This window comes from Erinaceus europaeus, chromosome 20, assembly GCF_950295315.1.
Source record: "Erinaceus europaeus chromosome 20, mEriEur2.1, whole genome shotgun sequence".
Taxonomy (NCBI): domain Eukaryota; kingdom Metazoa; phylum Chordata; class Mammalia; order Eulipotyphla; family Erinaceidae; genus Erinaceus; species Erinaceus europaeus.
Genome location: NC_080181.1, coordinates 44,210,331 through 44,224,750, shown reverse-complemented (window position 1 = coordinate 44,224,750; position 14,420 = coordinate 44,210,331). Strand labels below are relative to the sequence as shown.

The following is a 14,420-nucleotide window of genomic DNA, read 5'->3' as shown; positions in this document are numbered from 1 at the left end:
TCAGGGTTTGGGGAAAATAGAGGCTTCTAAAGTACACCTGCAATTTCTATTCAGTGTACTCATTTTGGAGGAGGCAGGGCGAGGATGCACATTTGATTCCTGATAAGCAAACCATCTAAAGCCAAATGATCTGGTGATGTCTGCTACTATTTAAAGAATGTATACCCTTAGGTAGCTGTTTTTTTTTTTTTCTTTCATGAGTAACTGAGGAGATGCAGCAGACTTAAAACAAGCAAATAGGGAGTCGGGTGGCTGCGCAGCGGGTTAAGCGCACATAGTGCAAAGCTCAAGGACTGGCTTAAAGATTTTGGTTCAAGCCCCCAGTTCCCCACCTGCAGGGAGTCCCTTCACAGATGGTGACAGGTCTGCAGGTGTCTCTCTTTCTCTCCCACCCTGTGTCTTCCCCTCCTCTCTCCATTTCTCTCTGTCCTATCCAACAACAACGACATCAACAACAACAATAACTACAACAATAAAACAACAAGGACAACAAAAGGGGAAATAAGTAAATAAATAAAAATTATAAAAAAATAAATAATAGACAGTCGGGCAGTAACGCAGCGGGTTAAGCGCATGTAGCATATAGCGCAAGGACCGGAGTAAGGATCCCAGTTCGAGCCCCCAGCTCCCCACCTGCAGGGAGGGGGGTTGCTTCACAGGCGGTGTCTATATTTCTCTTCCCCTCTCTGTCTTCCCCTCCTCTCTCCATTTCTCTCTGTCCTATCCAACAATGATGACATCAATAACAATAGCAATAATAAATACAACAATAAAACAACAAGGGTAACAAAAAGGAATAAATAGATAAATAAATATTAAAAAAATAAAACAAGCAAATAAAAAAGAAAAAATCCTTATGTATAAACAGCACCAGCAGAGGGATAAAACCCACATTCTTTTCCTCAGTGAAATCTTCTCATGAAATAAAACTGTGACACCCACACACCAGGCATAGCTGAACCAGCGATTAACAGGAAAAATGTAGAAGGGGGTCGAGAAAAATATATTGGGTTTTCCTACCAGTGTTTTAAGCAAGTAGACATTCTGTTTATATCAGCTTTGCCCATTTGTGCCTGTGGTCCAAATGGAAAGTTACAACTTCCCATCTCCTAAAGGGATTATGAGGGATGGTTCTCAAGATGGTGCAGGATCCAAGAGAAAGGAGGGTCACAACTGGGAGAATTGGGGGTGACACATGGGAGTGGACTAGAATGATATGGGACTTAGATAATTCCAGGCCAAGACTTCCTTCCTCAAAGTAATAATAGAAATGGGCATTTGCTCTTCTATAAATATCTTTTCCAGTAATTATCTACTTTTGTTCTCCCAACCACTTTGAAGGCTTGTAAATTTCTTCCATGCCCTCAGATGCAGAAGTTGTGACTCTGAGTCTGAATAGCTTGCCCACATTCCCACAGCTGGGCAGCTGGAACCTGGCTCTCTGACTCTTATTGTACATTATTCATGACTGACTCATTTTTTGTTGTTGTTGTTCTTCTAAGAATTTCTACTTAGTTTATTAAAAAATTTAAATCCAGGGGCTAGAGAGGTGACTTAGTGGATAGAGTGCAAAGCTTCCATGCACAAGGACTTTGGTGTGAATGGCAAGCACTGTAGACAGACAAACACAATGCTGGATGGTGGAGCATGGTTTGGTGTGTGTGTGTGTGTGTGTGTGTGTGTGTGTCCCTCTTCTCTATCTCTCACTCATAAAAATATACAATAGAGTGGCCGTGGGAGAGGGGTGGGTAGCGGAGTGGGTAGAGTGCAGGACTTGCATGCATAAGGCCGTATGTGTTGGAAAAAAGCTCTTGGTCTTTCTCTCTCTTCTGAAAAATATACACATGTATGTCTCCCAGATAAGTACTAACCAGATCCAACCCTGCTTAGCTTCTGAGATCAGACGAGATCAGGCATGTTCAGGATGGTATCTCCATACACGTACATAAACACACACACACACACACACACACACACACACACACACACACGTTTACAACAGGAAACAGGAAAAAAAATGGGCTGGGGTAGCTTAGTGATATCCCACATGCACAAAGCCCTGGATTTATTCCTGGCACCAGGAATAAATAACATATTTTGCAAATAACATAGCAAAATTCTTGTGTATGTTATTTGTTTTTGTGGGTGTCTGTGTATGTTATTTAAGGCCTTTCACATGTGCTATTCAACTGCTCCTGGCCACCATCTGTGGAGTTTCCCCTGTTGCTGGACTGACTGAATTTTTATGTGATGATTAGTTATCACATTTTTAATTGAAATAATTGTATCTTGCCTTGGATTTAAATGCTTTTTTGCCAATTTCTAATTTTGTTACAAGCTCCAGTTTCAGCCATTTTGGAAGATTGATATACAGAGGTTAAAAACTGACATTATAGTGCAACCTGCTAGTATGATGGCATGCTATAAAATTAATACACAAATGTCAGTAACATTTCTCTAAGCAAATAGTAAACTAAAAGAATACATCAAGAGGGGGCCAGGTAGTAGCGTAAGGATCCCAGTACGAGCCCCTGGCTCCCCACCTGCAGGGGGTTGCTTCACAAGCAGTGAGGCAGATCTGCAGGTGTTCTATCTTCTCTCTCCCTCTCTGTTTTCCCATCCTCTCTTGATTTCTCTGTCCTATCCAACAACAATGGCAGCAATAACAACAATAATAAACAACAACAATGATAAACAACAAGGACAACAAAGAAGGGGGGAAAAGACTACTGCAAGAAAGGAATTCTATTTACCTTAGCCTCGAAAAGAATTGGGTACTTCGAAATAACAAAGGAGCTGAAATTATTTGTATATTGAAAACTATGAATCACTATGAAAGGAAATAAAAGAATACACAAGAAAGTGAAAAACTATTCCATGTTTGTGGCTTAGAAGAAATGCAAATCATGACAACAATAAGATATCACTGGGGCTGGGTGGTGGCACACCTGGATGAGCACACATATTACAGTACACAAGGACCCGGGTTCAAGCCCTTGGTCCCCACCTGCAGGGGGAAAGCTTTGTGAGTGGTGAAGCAGGTCTGCAGGTGTTTCTCTGTCTCTCTCCCTCTCTATCTACCCTCCTCCTCTCAATTTCTGGCTGTCTCTAGCCAATAAATAAATAATGATAATAAGAAAAGAAAACTTAAAAAAATATGATATTCACCTCAGCTGGTGTCAGGATGGCCGAGTGGTCTAAGATATCACCTCAGCCCTGTCAAAATGTCATACACAAAAGAGGACAGAAACAAGTGTTGGTGGAGAAAACGGAACCCTTTAACACTTTTTATGCAGTCTTTTGTGAAAGTTATGATGAAGTGGGACCCAGAACTTTGGTGGTGTGTATGATGTGCAACTATACTCCTGAAATATTCCAATAATAAATCGTGATTTAATCATCAGTAAAAATAATATTGAAAAGGAAAGAAATTTTGCAGTCTACATCTCAGGAATAAAATTAGAAATTAACAACAGTAGAAGAGCAGCAATGAAAATTTGAGTATGGAAATTATTATACTTCTGTAAATAACTTGGATGAAATAGTAAATTATAGACAATTTAGAAACAGATGGACATGAAGATTCTATGCACCCATGCTCATGGGATACAATATTCAGGGGGGGGAAATGTACCTTTAATGTGTTTATTAAAGATTATTGAAAAGGGGTCGAATTTCACTTTCAACTTGAGTGAATAAAAACAAAGTATTGTATAGAAAGTATATGATATGGAGCTCCAGTGGCGTAATCGGTTACTTATACAGAAAGTATATGATAGGAGGTCGGGCGATAGTGCAATGGGTTAAGCGCATATGGCGCAAAGCGCAAGGACCAGCACAGGGAACCGGGTTCGAGACCCGGCTCCCCACCTATAGGGGGGTCACTTCAAAGGCGGTGAAGCAGGTCTTCAGGTGTCTATCTTTCTCTCCCCGTCTCTGTCTTCCCCTCCTCTCTCCATTTCTCTCTGTTCTATCCAACAATAACAACAATGACAACAATAATAATAACAACACAACGACAATAAACAAGGGCAACAAAGGGGAAAAAATAGCTTCCAGGAGCAATAGATTTGTAGTGTGGACACCAAGCCCCAGCAATAAATAACCCTGGATGAGAAAAGAAAGAAAGAGAGAGGGAGAGAAAGAGAGAAAGAAAGAAAGAAAGAAAGAAAGAAAGAAAGAAAGAAAGAAAGAAAAGGAAGAAAAAGAAAGTATATGGTGATGGCTGAGAGGTGGTGCAGTGGAGAAAACCTTCACCTCTCAGGCAGGAGCTCCTAAGTTAGATCCCTGCCATCAAATGTATGGAGTGATACTTCGGTTCTCTTGCTCTCTCCTCTTCTTCCCTACCTCTATCATAAATAAATAGCTAAATAAAACTTTAAAAATGAAAGTTTGAGGGCTGGACAGTGGCACACCTGGTTAAGTACACATATTGCCATGCACAAGGACCTAGGTTTGAGCCCCTGCTCTCTTGCAGGGGAATGCTTCACAAGCAGTGAAGCAGGCCTTCAGGTGTCTATCTTTCTCTCCCTCTCTGTATCTCCCCATCCTCTCTCAACTACTCTCTGTCCTAAAAAAAAAAAAAAAATTAGAAAAAAAAAAAAAAAAAGACTACCAGGTGCTGCACCAAGCCCCAGCAATGACTCAAAGAAAGAAAAGGAAAAAGCAAGAACATTTGTGGGGCAGTATATGAAAGAAATGAATAAAAATGAAAGCAGATATTAACAAAGTAGAATCAAATTGTTTGAACAAGCAAACATACTAATCAAACATTTTGGCAACTTTGGAAAAATAAAGGCAATTTTAATAGAAAGAAGAAATGGATGGCATGCAGTTAAGATATTGAGCAGATTGAAAATCTCCAAATAATATGTAAACATGTATACTAATGAGTTTAAAAGTTTAGTTGAGTTGGTGTATTACACCAAAGTCAAAGACTCTGGGGTGGGGGGGGGGAGGGTTCAGGTCCTGGAACAGGACGGCAGAGGAGGACCTAGTGGGGGTTGAACTATTATGTGGAAAATTGGGAAATGTTATGCATGTACAACCTATTGTATTTTACTGTCCACTGTAAACCATTAACCCGTCAATAAAGAAATTAAAAAAATTAGTTGAAATAAATTGTTTTCTAGGAAGCCCTATTTGACCCAACTGAATGGCAAGAATAGAGGGCCTGAAAGATCTCATGATATAAATATACATATAAATATGAATATAAATATATGACACAACGAACAGGGCTGGAACCAAGCTACTTTATAGATGACTCTACTAAAACCTTCACCCAACATAGAAACTCTACCTGACACGAAGACTGAGAAAATAGGATAGTTTGGAGGGTTGCATATCATAATACTTTAAGGAATTTAACAATAATGATGGACAGAGAAGGAGAGAAAGTAAGATGTAGGGAAGAAAGGGTGAGAGAGAAGAGATACTTCAGCACCATACCCCCATCCTTGGAGCTCCCACAGTGCTGATCATGGTGCTCCCATGTGGTGTTGGGGCTCAAACCCATGGCCACATATGCAGCAGGACATGTGTTTTGTCAGGCAAGCTGTATTCCACCCCCAGTGGTCAATTTTAATTGTCGTGCTACAGAACACAAATTCATGCGAATTTATGTTAGACAAACACAAAATGAGGGCCTCTCCACCTGCAGGGGCGTTGCTTCACAGGCAGTGAAGTAGGTCTGCAGGTGTCTGTCTTTCTCTCCCCCTCTCTGTCTTCCCCTCCTCTCTCCACTTCTCTCTATCTAATCCAATAACAATGATATCAGTAACAACAATAATAATAACAACAACAACAATAAAAAACAACAAGGACAAAAAAGGGGAAAACAAATATATAAAAAACACAAAATGAGTAGGGTATATATATTTATTTGATCAAAAGATAAAATAATTTTAAGTAAATTCCACTTACTTCCATTCCCAGAAGTTTTAGAGCTTTTGGCTGCATAACAAAAGGGAAAGAAAAAAATTAATCTTATTCAGAAACTAGTTAAAAGTGCATTGGTAGTATTGCTGGTAGGAGACAGTCTTAGAGTCACAAGTATTTGGTAATGAAGGACAATATCCAAAAGCGTAGGAAATGCTTTCATTTGGAAGCTGACTCTGCTTGCAAAAGTTAGTTGAGGTAAAAGATATGGAGACATATGATCCTTATAGTAGAAAAGTTCACTAACAGAAACACAGACAAGAAACCGTGGGGGCTTTAAGAGGGGTATGGAGTCATGCGAGAACTCCCATCTGAGTTGGTCTCATGAGAAGGGTAGCACTTTTATTAGGAGGAAGACATGGTGGACACAGTAATACAATGTGATTTAGGTGGAGGTGGGTGATCTCCTCTGCAGGGTGGGATCAGCCCTTGGAAAGTCTTGGGTGTTACAATAATGAACGTGCTGGTGGTTCTTCAAGTGATGGGAGCATTGTTAGAAGTCTTTGAGGGTACTGGTAATTTTTTTTAGGAGGTACCCCGTACTTTGGAAGGCCAGGGAAGCTATAGTGGCAGGATGGATTAGAAAGGGCAGAGACAAAGAAGGTCTGGAATATTATTGGAAATGGAGGGCAAAGGCAGTGGTTGGGGCTATGTGTAGCCCCACCTGCCAAGGGGTGAAACAAGGCTTCAGGTGGTGTCTCTTAATCACCTGACATCTTGCACTTGAGGGTCAAGGTGTGTATGCTTGGGGTTGGGGTGATGAGCTTGACCTTGGACAGACTGAGTGATTGGAAAGGATAGTAAGGAATCATAGGTAAGTCAAGAGACCACAGAAAACACCACACAGTGACTTAGGTCTACCCTCTTGGGTCCAAACAAGTTGTTGTACAGAGTCCGGAAGCTCTTCCGAGTGTAGTTGCAGCGGTAGGCTCCTCCCATAAGGTACTCTAGCACAAGCCCGATGTCTATGAGGCTGATGTGGTAGTCAGGTGGAAGGTTTCCCTGAAAGGAAAGCTGTGTCTCAGACCCTGTATGAAAGCATCTGTAGTGAGGAAGGCACACGCACAATGCAGGCAGAAGTGGTCATTCCTGCTTATGGCTTGGGTATTCATGCAACAGTTCAGACATTAAATAACCACCAGTCTATAGCCACAGCAATATCCAGTCTATTCCTGCACGACTGATGGATAGAAACAGTTAAGTCTTGTTTTAGGAGATGGAATAAGCGTTTCTGATGAGAAGAGTTAGAAATCCATGGAACTGTAGACAGAGGATTGGGCAAATCCACGGGTTCTGACAGAATGGCTTATAATTCCCATGTGTGAAGGTAAAGGCAAGAAGGCACAGATGGAATGGGACTTCTTTTGTAAGAGCAGATTCTTTTTATTAGAAGGTGTTTTATTGACTGCTTGCAAGAGGAGAAGACAGCTTTGAGGGGGTTGAGTTCTGACTTCCTGCAGAAGGAGGAAGTAGCCAGCTAAACAGGAAGGAGCATTCCATAGCAGGTGGTAGGAGGAGGTCCCAAAGTGGTTTTGTTATTGTTGTTGTTGGTTGGTTGATTGCTCTTCTAATGTAAACACAGTTTGGTGTACTCTATGACTTTCTGGGGAAGCCCCCTTCACCCCCAGACCCTGGTAAGAAAGCAAACACTCTAAGCTATCCAGTTTGACTGGGACTCTGAGAAGGGTCAGGGCTTTTGGATCAGCATGGAGGAGGAGATGCTGAGACAAAATCAAGCCTATGGGAGGAGGAGGAAATTAGGAAAAGAGGCTAACTCAATCATTCTTGTCCCGGACAGCTGATTTCCCTAGGAGACTGAATTTATCAAACCAGTATCATTTGTTGTTTTTGCTAATTTCATATAGCTTGAAATGATTATGCCATCTGGTATAATCTGGTATGGTCTGGTGAAAACACATTCCAAAATTTCCACCCTTTTATAGCCACACTTACTAGGGCTGGGGTGATTACTGGTTAGAGGACAAGCTCGAGAGCCCACGTTTGATGCTTAGCAGAGTAGGGTTGTACTCGAGTCTCATATAAACAAATCTTAAAGAAATGATCACATTTACTAAATCCTTCATTAAAGCAACAGGATTGTTCAGTCCCCATTGTGACCTTGTTGGGTACTCAGAGATAAGGAGACTGCTCTGCTCCTGGGAAGCTTGCTATTTCTGGGAACAGGGCCATGGCACCAAGAGCAACAGCGTGCTCAGGCCCCCAACTCTTCCTAGATGAGCCAATGGAACCATGAGAAAAAGCTTCTGGAGAATGAATATGAGCTCCAAGGGCTGAGTGGTGGTACACCTGGTCGAGCACACATGTTACAATGCGCAAGGACCAGGGTTTGAGGCCCCAGTCTCCACCTGCATGGGGAAAGCTTTGCAAGTGGTGAAGTAGTGCTACAGGTGTCTGTCTGTCTCTCTCCTTCACTATCTCCCTTTCCCACTTGATTTCTGCAGTCTCTATCCAATAAATTAAAATAACTGGAGCGCGCGTGCACGCGAGAGAGAGAGAGAGAGAGAGAGAGAGAGAGAAAGACACACACAGAGAGAGAATGAGTCCCCAGGTAGGAGCAGAGACTATGGGTGGTGGTGGTGGGAGGTCCTCCAGTGTGCTAGTATAATGTGATGGGAAGATGTAATCCCAGTTGCTCAATGGGGTGTGAATTTCTTGGAAGGAGTTTGAACTTCATGAGACTTTGGAAGTTGTTAAGCTGGGAATTCTGTGATGCAGAATGGTGGGAGGGAGTAGAACTAGAGGCAAGAGGACTTCTGGAGACAGATGGTTGGCTCTGTACTTGGATAGCTGTAGCTTCTGCTTGTGTGCACTCACTAATCTCAGGAATCTAGGAAATCAGATTCCTTGTGTGGAAACAAGGACCCTTTGGTTCTCAGGTTCACTGGTTCTGTTCTGACTCAGAGAGTACCCATGGAAGCCAAACTGTCCTTTACTTAGGATGTAATATTGCATGAAATAGGGGGCCAGGTGGTAATGCAGCAAGTTAAGTGCACATGGCACAAAGTGTAAGGACTGGTGTAAGGATCCTGGTTTGAGTCCCTGGCTCCCCACCTGCAGGGGAGTCACTTCACAAGTGGTGAAGCAGGTCTGCAAGTGTCTATCTCTCTCTCCCCCTCTCTGTCTCCCCTCCTCTTTCCATTCTCTTTGTCCTATCCAACAATGACACCAATAACAACAGCAATAATAAACACAACAATGATAAAATAACAAGGTCAACAAAAGGGAAAAAATAGTCTCCAAGAGCAGTGGATTCATGGTGTAGGCACCGAGTCCCAGCAATAATTCTGGAGACTGTGTGTGTGTGTGTGTGTTTGTATTGCATGAAATATAGCCATACTCTCTGAGACTCTGATTGAAAAGTCTATTCTTTCACTGGACTGGCTTTTCTCTTGCTCAGACTATGAATATCTGTTTCACTATTTGCATGCCAGAGACTGTGTTCTAGTGAAATGAACCACCCTCATTTGAATCTAATCTAATCTGCCAGACTGTGGCAACATGACTCAACAGAACAGTGAGCAGAGTGAGCGAGACCCTATGGAAACACAGATGTAAGTAATTAGTGGACTTGGAAAGTGGGGAGTGGGAGGGAGGATGTGGATCACTTACTGAGAAGGGAACAGAACCAAGAGAAAAAGCTTCAATCCACAGAACATGCATGATGATATGAGCTCTTCAGCCCATAGAGTAGACAGAGGACATGGAGTTGCATGGCCAAATAGTGGTTCTGGTTAGTGGTGAGGTGAGACTTCCCTAGCTATTATCCTTGACCATGGTAACCACCCCTGATCAGCCATTCAGCACCAGCCTACCATGTGTGGCAGTGAACAACAAACTCTGAGATTATAATTCTGGGCTTTATATTAAAGTCAACTTTTGTCAATAAAGGGGAATTTATTCATTCCTGTGCTTCCAGTAATACAATGACAGCATATTTCTGGAAATTTAGAAAGGGTTTTAAAGATGTCTTATGGAAAAACATACAGCTATAAGGATTATCCAACAATGGACTGACCTTTTTAACATCCCTCACCAGCAAATGGAGAGTGTTTGGTGGGCCCAGCCTCTGAAAGAGAAACATCCAGTTACATTAAATGTGTTTTCTCTAGTCAAATCTTGAAGCAATGTCTTAACTATTCTCTACAATAGATGAGTTAGAATGTAACTCACTACTGACCTGTTTCTTTTACAAGAGAGAACTAAATATAGTTCCAAACAGACATGATGGGCCTAGACCTTGAATAAATCCCTCTCTCCATTGTTACCAGTCATCTCTATTAGGAGCAACACAACAGACCCCTTTGTGGGCCCCCATAGGATCTTGCCCTCAATGTGGATCAACAATGGTAGACAATGTTACATTCTCCGAAGGGAGGCTGGACAACATACTCTGTGTTCTGCCTGAGGAAGATGGATCCTGAAATTGGAACAGCTTGGAACGTTTCTACTCATGATCACAGAATGTGAGCTCAGATCTACAGAGATGCAGAAGTCACATAGGCTCCTAAGCTGAATATGGACCCCAGATCAGATCAGATTGATGGGGTTTACAGTCAATAGCTTTCCCATATTTGGGAGCTACTCTCTTCCCTGATCCAGCTTTCTGGTCCTTTTTCCTGCCATGACACTATCTCCCCAGACAATAACTTGAATTCATCTGCACGCATATCAGATGTCAAGCTCAGGAAAAAAAAAAAAAAACTAGTATAGTCATGGGCCCTTTGGAATATAACTAAAATAGGCCTACTATCTACAAAATGGAGGACCCCCCTCCAACTTTTCATCTCCAGCCTTAAGGTTCATGATTAGTCAACAATTTTCTTTATATGTTAACTCTTCTTTCAACCACCAGGTTCCAGATGCTAACATAATGCAAATTGGACTTCCCTAGACAGATGACCCCACCATAGTGTCCTGGAGCTCCACTTCCCCAGAGCCCCACCTCATTAGAGAGAGAGAGACAGGCTGGGAGTATGGATCAACCTGTCAGCACCTATGAAGCAATTACAGAAGCCAGACCTTCCACCTTCTGCACCCCATAATGGCCCTGGGCCCATACTCCCAGAGGGATAAAGAATAGGAAAGCTATCAGGGGAGGGGATGGGATACAGAGTTCTGGTGGTGGGAATCGTGTGGAGTTGTACCCCTCTTATTCTATGGTTTTTGTCAGTGTTTCCATTTTGTAAATAAAAATGAAAAAAAAAGAAGAAGAACTAGATGTGGTTAAGAAGTATGACACAGGGGAGTTGGGCAGTAGCGCAGTGGTTAAGCACAGGTGGCGCAAAGTGCAAGGACTGGTATAAAGATCCCAGTTCGAGCCTCCGGCTCCCCACCTGTAGGGGAGTCACTTCACAGGCGGTGAAGCAGGTTTGCAGGTGTCTCTCTTTCTCTCCTCCTCTCTGTCTTCCTCTCCTCTCTCCATTTCTCTCTGTCCTATCCAACAATGACGACAACAACAACAATAACTACAATAATAAAACAACAAGGGCAAAAAAAGGGAATAAATAAATAAATAATAAAATAAGTTTAAAAAAAAAAAAAGTAAGGGGGCCAGGCGGTGGCTGTCTTGGTTGAGCACACATGCTACAATGCTCCCAGTCTCTACCCACAGGAGAAAGCTTCTTGAGCAGTAAAGCAGACCTGCAGAGGTTTCTCTGTCTCTCTCCCTCTCTATCTTCCCCTTCCCTCGGGATTTCTGTCTCTATCAAATCAATAAATAACATATTTAAAAAAAACTATAACACAGTGGGTTAGGTGGTGGTGCACTTGGTTGAGCACACATGTCACCATTCTCAAGGACCTGGGTTCAAGCCCCCACTCTCCACCTGCAGGGGGGGAACTTCACGAGTAGTGAAGCAGGTCTGCAGGTGTCTCTCTTTCTCTCTCCCTCTCTCTCTTTCCCTTTCAATTTCCTTCTATCTTATCAAAGAAAATAAAGAAAAAAGGATGACACATCAGTGATCCAGGAGGTAGCTCAGTGGATAAAGTGTTGGACTCTCAAGCATGAGGTCTTAAGTTTGATTCCCACCATCACATGTGCCAGAGTGATGCTCTGGTTCTCTCTCTCCCTATATCTCATATTACTAAAAAAAAAAAAAACTAAAATATTTTAAAATTAGAGTCATATGTAACTATAAAAAAAGAAGTATGACACATTAAACAACATACTGACAAGACAATAAATAGTATTTATTTATTTATTTATTTAAATTTAGTGCCAGGGAACAAACCCAGGGCCTTATGCATTTGTGATACTTGTCATCTATTTCTCTGGCTCAGAATAAAAATTTTATATTTTGGGGGGGCCAGTGGTGGCGCACCTGGTTAAGCGTATGTATTACAATGCACAAGGACCCGGGTTTGAGCCCCCGGTCCCCACCTGCAGGGGGAAAGCATTACAAGTGGTGAAACAGGGCTGCAGGTATCTCTCTGTCTCTCTCCCTCTTTATTACCCCCTTCCCTCTTGATTTCTGGCTGTCTCTATCCAATAATTAAAGATACTAGAAAATAAAAAAAATTTTTTTTTAATTTTATATTTTCAGAGTTAATAAAAGAGGCAGAGATAGAGATCCCAAAGCACTGCTCTACCTTCCATGGACTTCTATGGGTGTCATCCTTGGTGCGCCCATATAGTGCGTACTACCTCCAGATACTACATATATTCTATCATTCTATCAATGCAACATATACTATATTACCATGTTAATATATAATACATTATATCCTTTTTTAAAAGACCTATCTTTTAAAAAATATTTATTTACTTATTCCCTTTTGTTGCCCTTGTTGTTTTATCATTGTAGTTATTATTGTTGTTGCTATTGATGTTGTCGTTGTTGGACAGGACAGAGAGAAATGGAGAGAAGGGGAAGACAGAGAGAGGGAGAGAAAGATAGACACTTTTAGACCTGCTTCACCACCTGTGAAGCGACTCCCCTGCAGGTGGGGAGCTGGGGGCTCAAACCGGGATCCTTACGTTGGTCCTTGTGCTTTGTTCCACCTGCACTTAACCCGCTGCGCTACCACTAGACTCCCAATACATTATATTCTATATACTATTTTTTATGCCACTAGGATTATTGCTGGGACTCTGTGTCTATACAATTTCACTGCTTCCAGCAGTCTCTCTCTCTCTTAATTTTATTTATTTGTTGTACAAAGACAGAAATTGAGAGGGTAGAGAGAGATAGGGAGAGAGAGGGGCCAGGTGGTGGCATACCTGGTTGAGTGTACATGTTACAATGCTCAAGGAGGACCTGTAATTGAATCTCCATCTCCACCTGCAGGGGGAAACTTTTGCGAGTGGTGAAACAGTGCTGCAGCTGTCACTTTCTCCCTCTCTATCTTCCTCTGTCCTCTTGATTTCTGATTATTTATCCAATAAATAAAGATAATAAAAAGTTTCAAATATATATTTAAGAGAGAGAGAGACCTGCAGCACTGCTTCACTACTTGTGAACCTCCCCCTCTCCCTGAGGGTGAATACAAGTCCTTACACTTTATAACACGTGTGCTCAACCAAGTGTGCCACCACCTGGAAGTCTCTTAAAAAATATAGAGGGTGAGGGAGTCGGGTGGTAGCGCAGTGGGTTAAGCTCACGTGGCACAAAGTGCAAGGACCCACCTAAGGATCCCGGTTCCAGCCCCCGGCTCCCCACCTACGTGGGAGTCGCTTCACAGGCGGTGAAGCAGGTCTGCAGGTGTCATTCTCTCCTCTCTGTCTTCCCCTGCTTTCTCCATTTCTCTCTGTCTTATCCAACAACGACGACAACAATAAAACAGTAAGAGCAACAAAAAGGGGAAATTAATTAATTAGTTAATTAAAAATATAGAGGGTGAGAGACAGAGAGAAGAGAAACACCATAGCACTGCTCCACCACTCATGAAATTTCTCCCAGCAGGTGCTCCTATGTGTTGGTGACCCGGGGCTTGAATCTGGGTCTTCCTACATGCTACTACCACATCCCACTCCCCACTGTGGTAGTCTGACAGCCGGCTGCCCTCGCCTCCTCACTCCCCTCCTCAGCACTCACAGTGTTGTACAGCTCTTCTAGCCGCGGGATGGTGAGGAAATGCTGCATGTTCACCCCATTTTCAATCAGGAGCTTCACGAAGTCCACCCGATCTAAGACTAGCGCGTCCAGCATGGCTTGCTCCAGAGCGTTCACCTGTGTGGCCAAGGAGACAGAGACCCTGAGTCATCCCTCAGATACACAGTGACCAGAAGAGGGAGCTGGAAAGCTCTCTGACCTCCCAGAATGCTCTCAGCCTGGCTCTCTCTGCTCTTTGTCTTGAGTACACATGCCCTACCTCCTCTCTTCAGTTTTTCAGTCTACCCCCTACATGTTATCCCCCCCCCCCCCGCTTTTTAAGGTAGGTTAATGGTTTACAGTACAGTTGTTGACATATGGGCACAATTTCTCATTTCCCTTCTTCTTCTAGCGTTTGCCCTTCTTCCG

General features: G+C 42.6%; 1 protein-coding gene across 1 annotated transcript in view; it reads right to left on the bottom strand.

Annotated features, from left to right (window-relative positions):
- Window positions 1-14,420, bottom strand: part of TRPM1 (transient receptor potential cation channel subfamily M member 1) — a 142,156-nt gene that overhangs the window by 48,753 nt on the left and 78,983 nt on the right. Inside the window, exons 12-15 of the mRNA XM_060179273.1 lie at window positions 13,995-14,129; window positions 9,977-10,027; window positions 6,802-6,942; window positions 5,926-5,955 (exon numbers count right to left, since the gene is read on the bottom strand). Of these exons, the coding sequence (XP_060035256.1) occupies window positions 5,926-5,955; window positions 6,802-6,942; window positions 9,977-10,027; window positions 13,995-14,129 (357 nt within the window). The remainder of the gene's footprint in view (window positions 1-5,925; window positions 5,956-6,801; window positions 6,943-9,976; window positions 10,028-13,994; window positions 14,130-14,420) is intronic.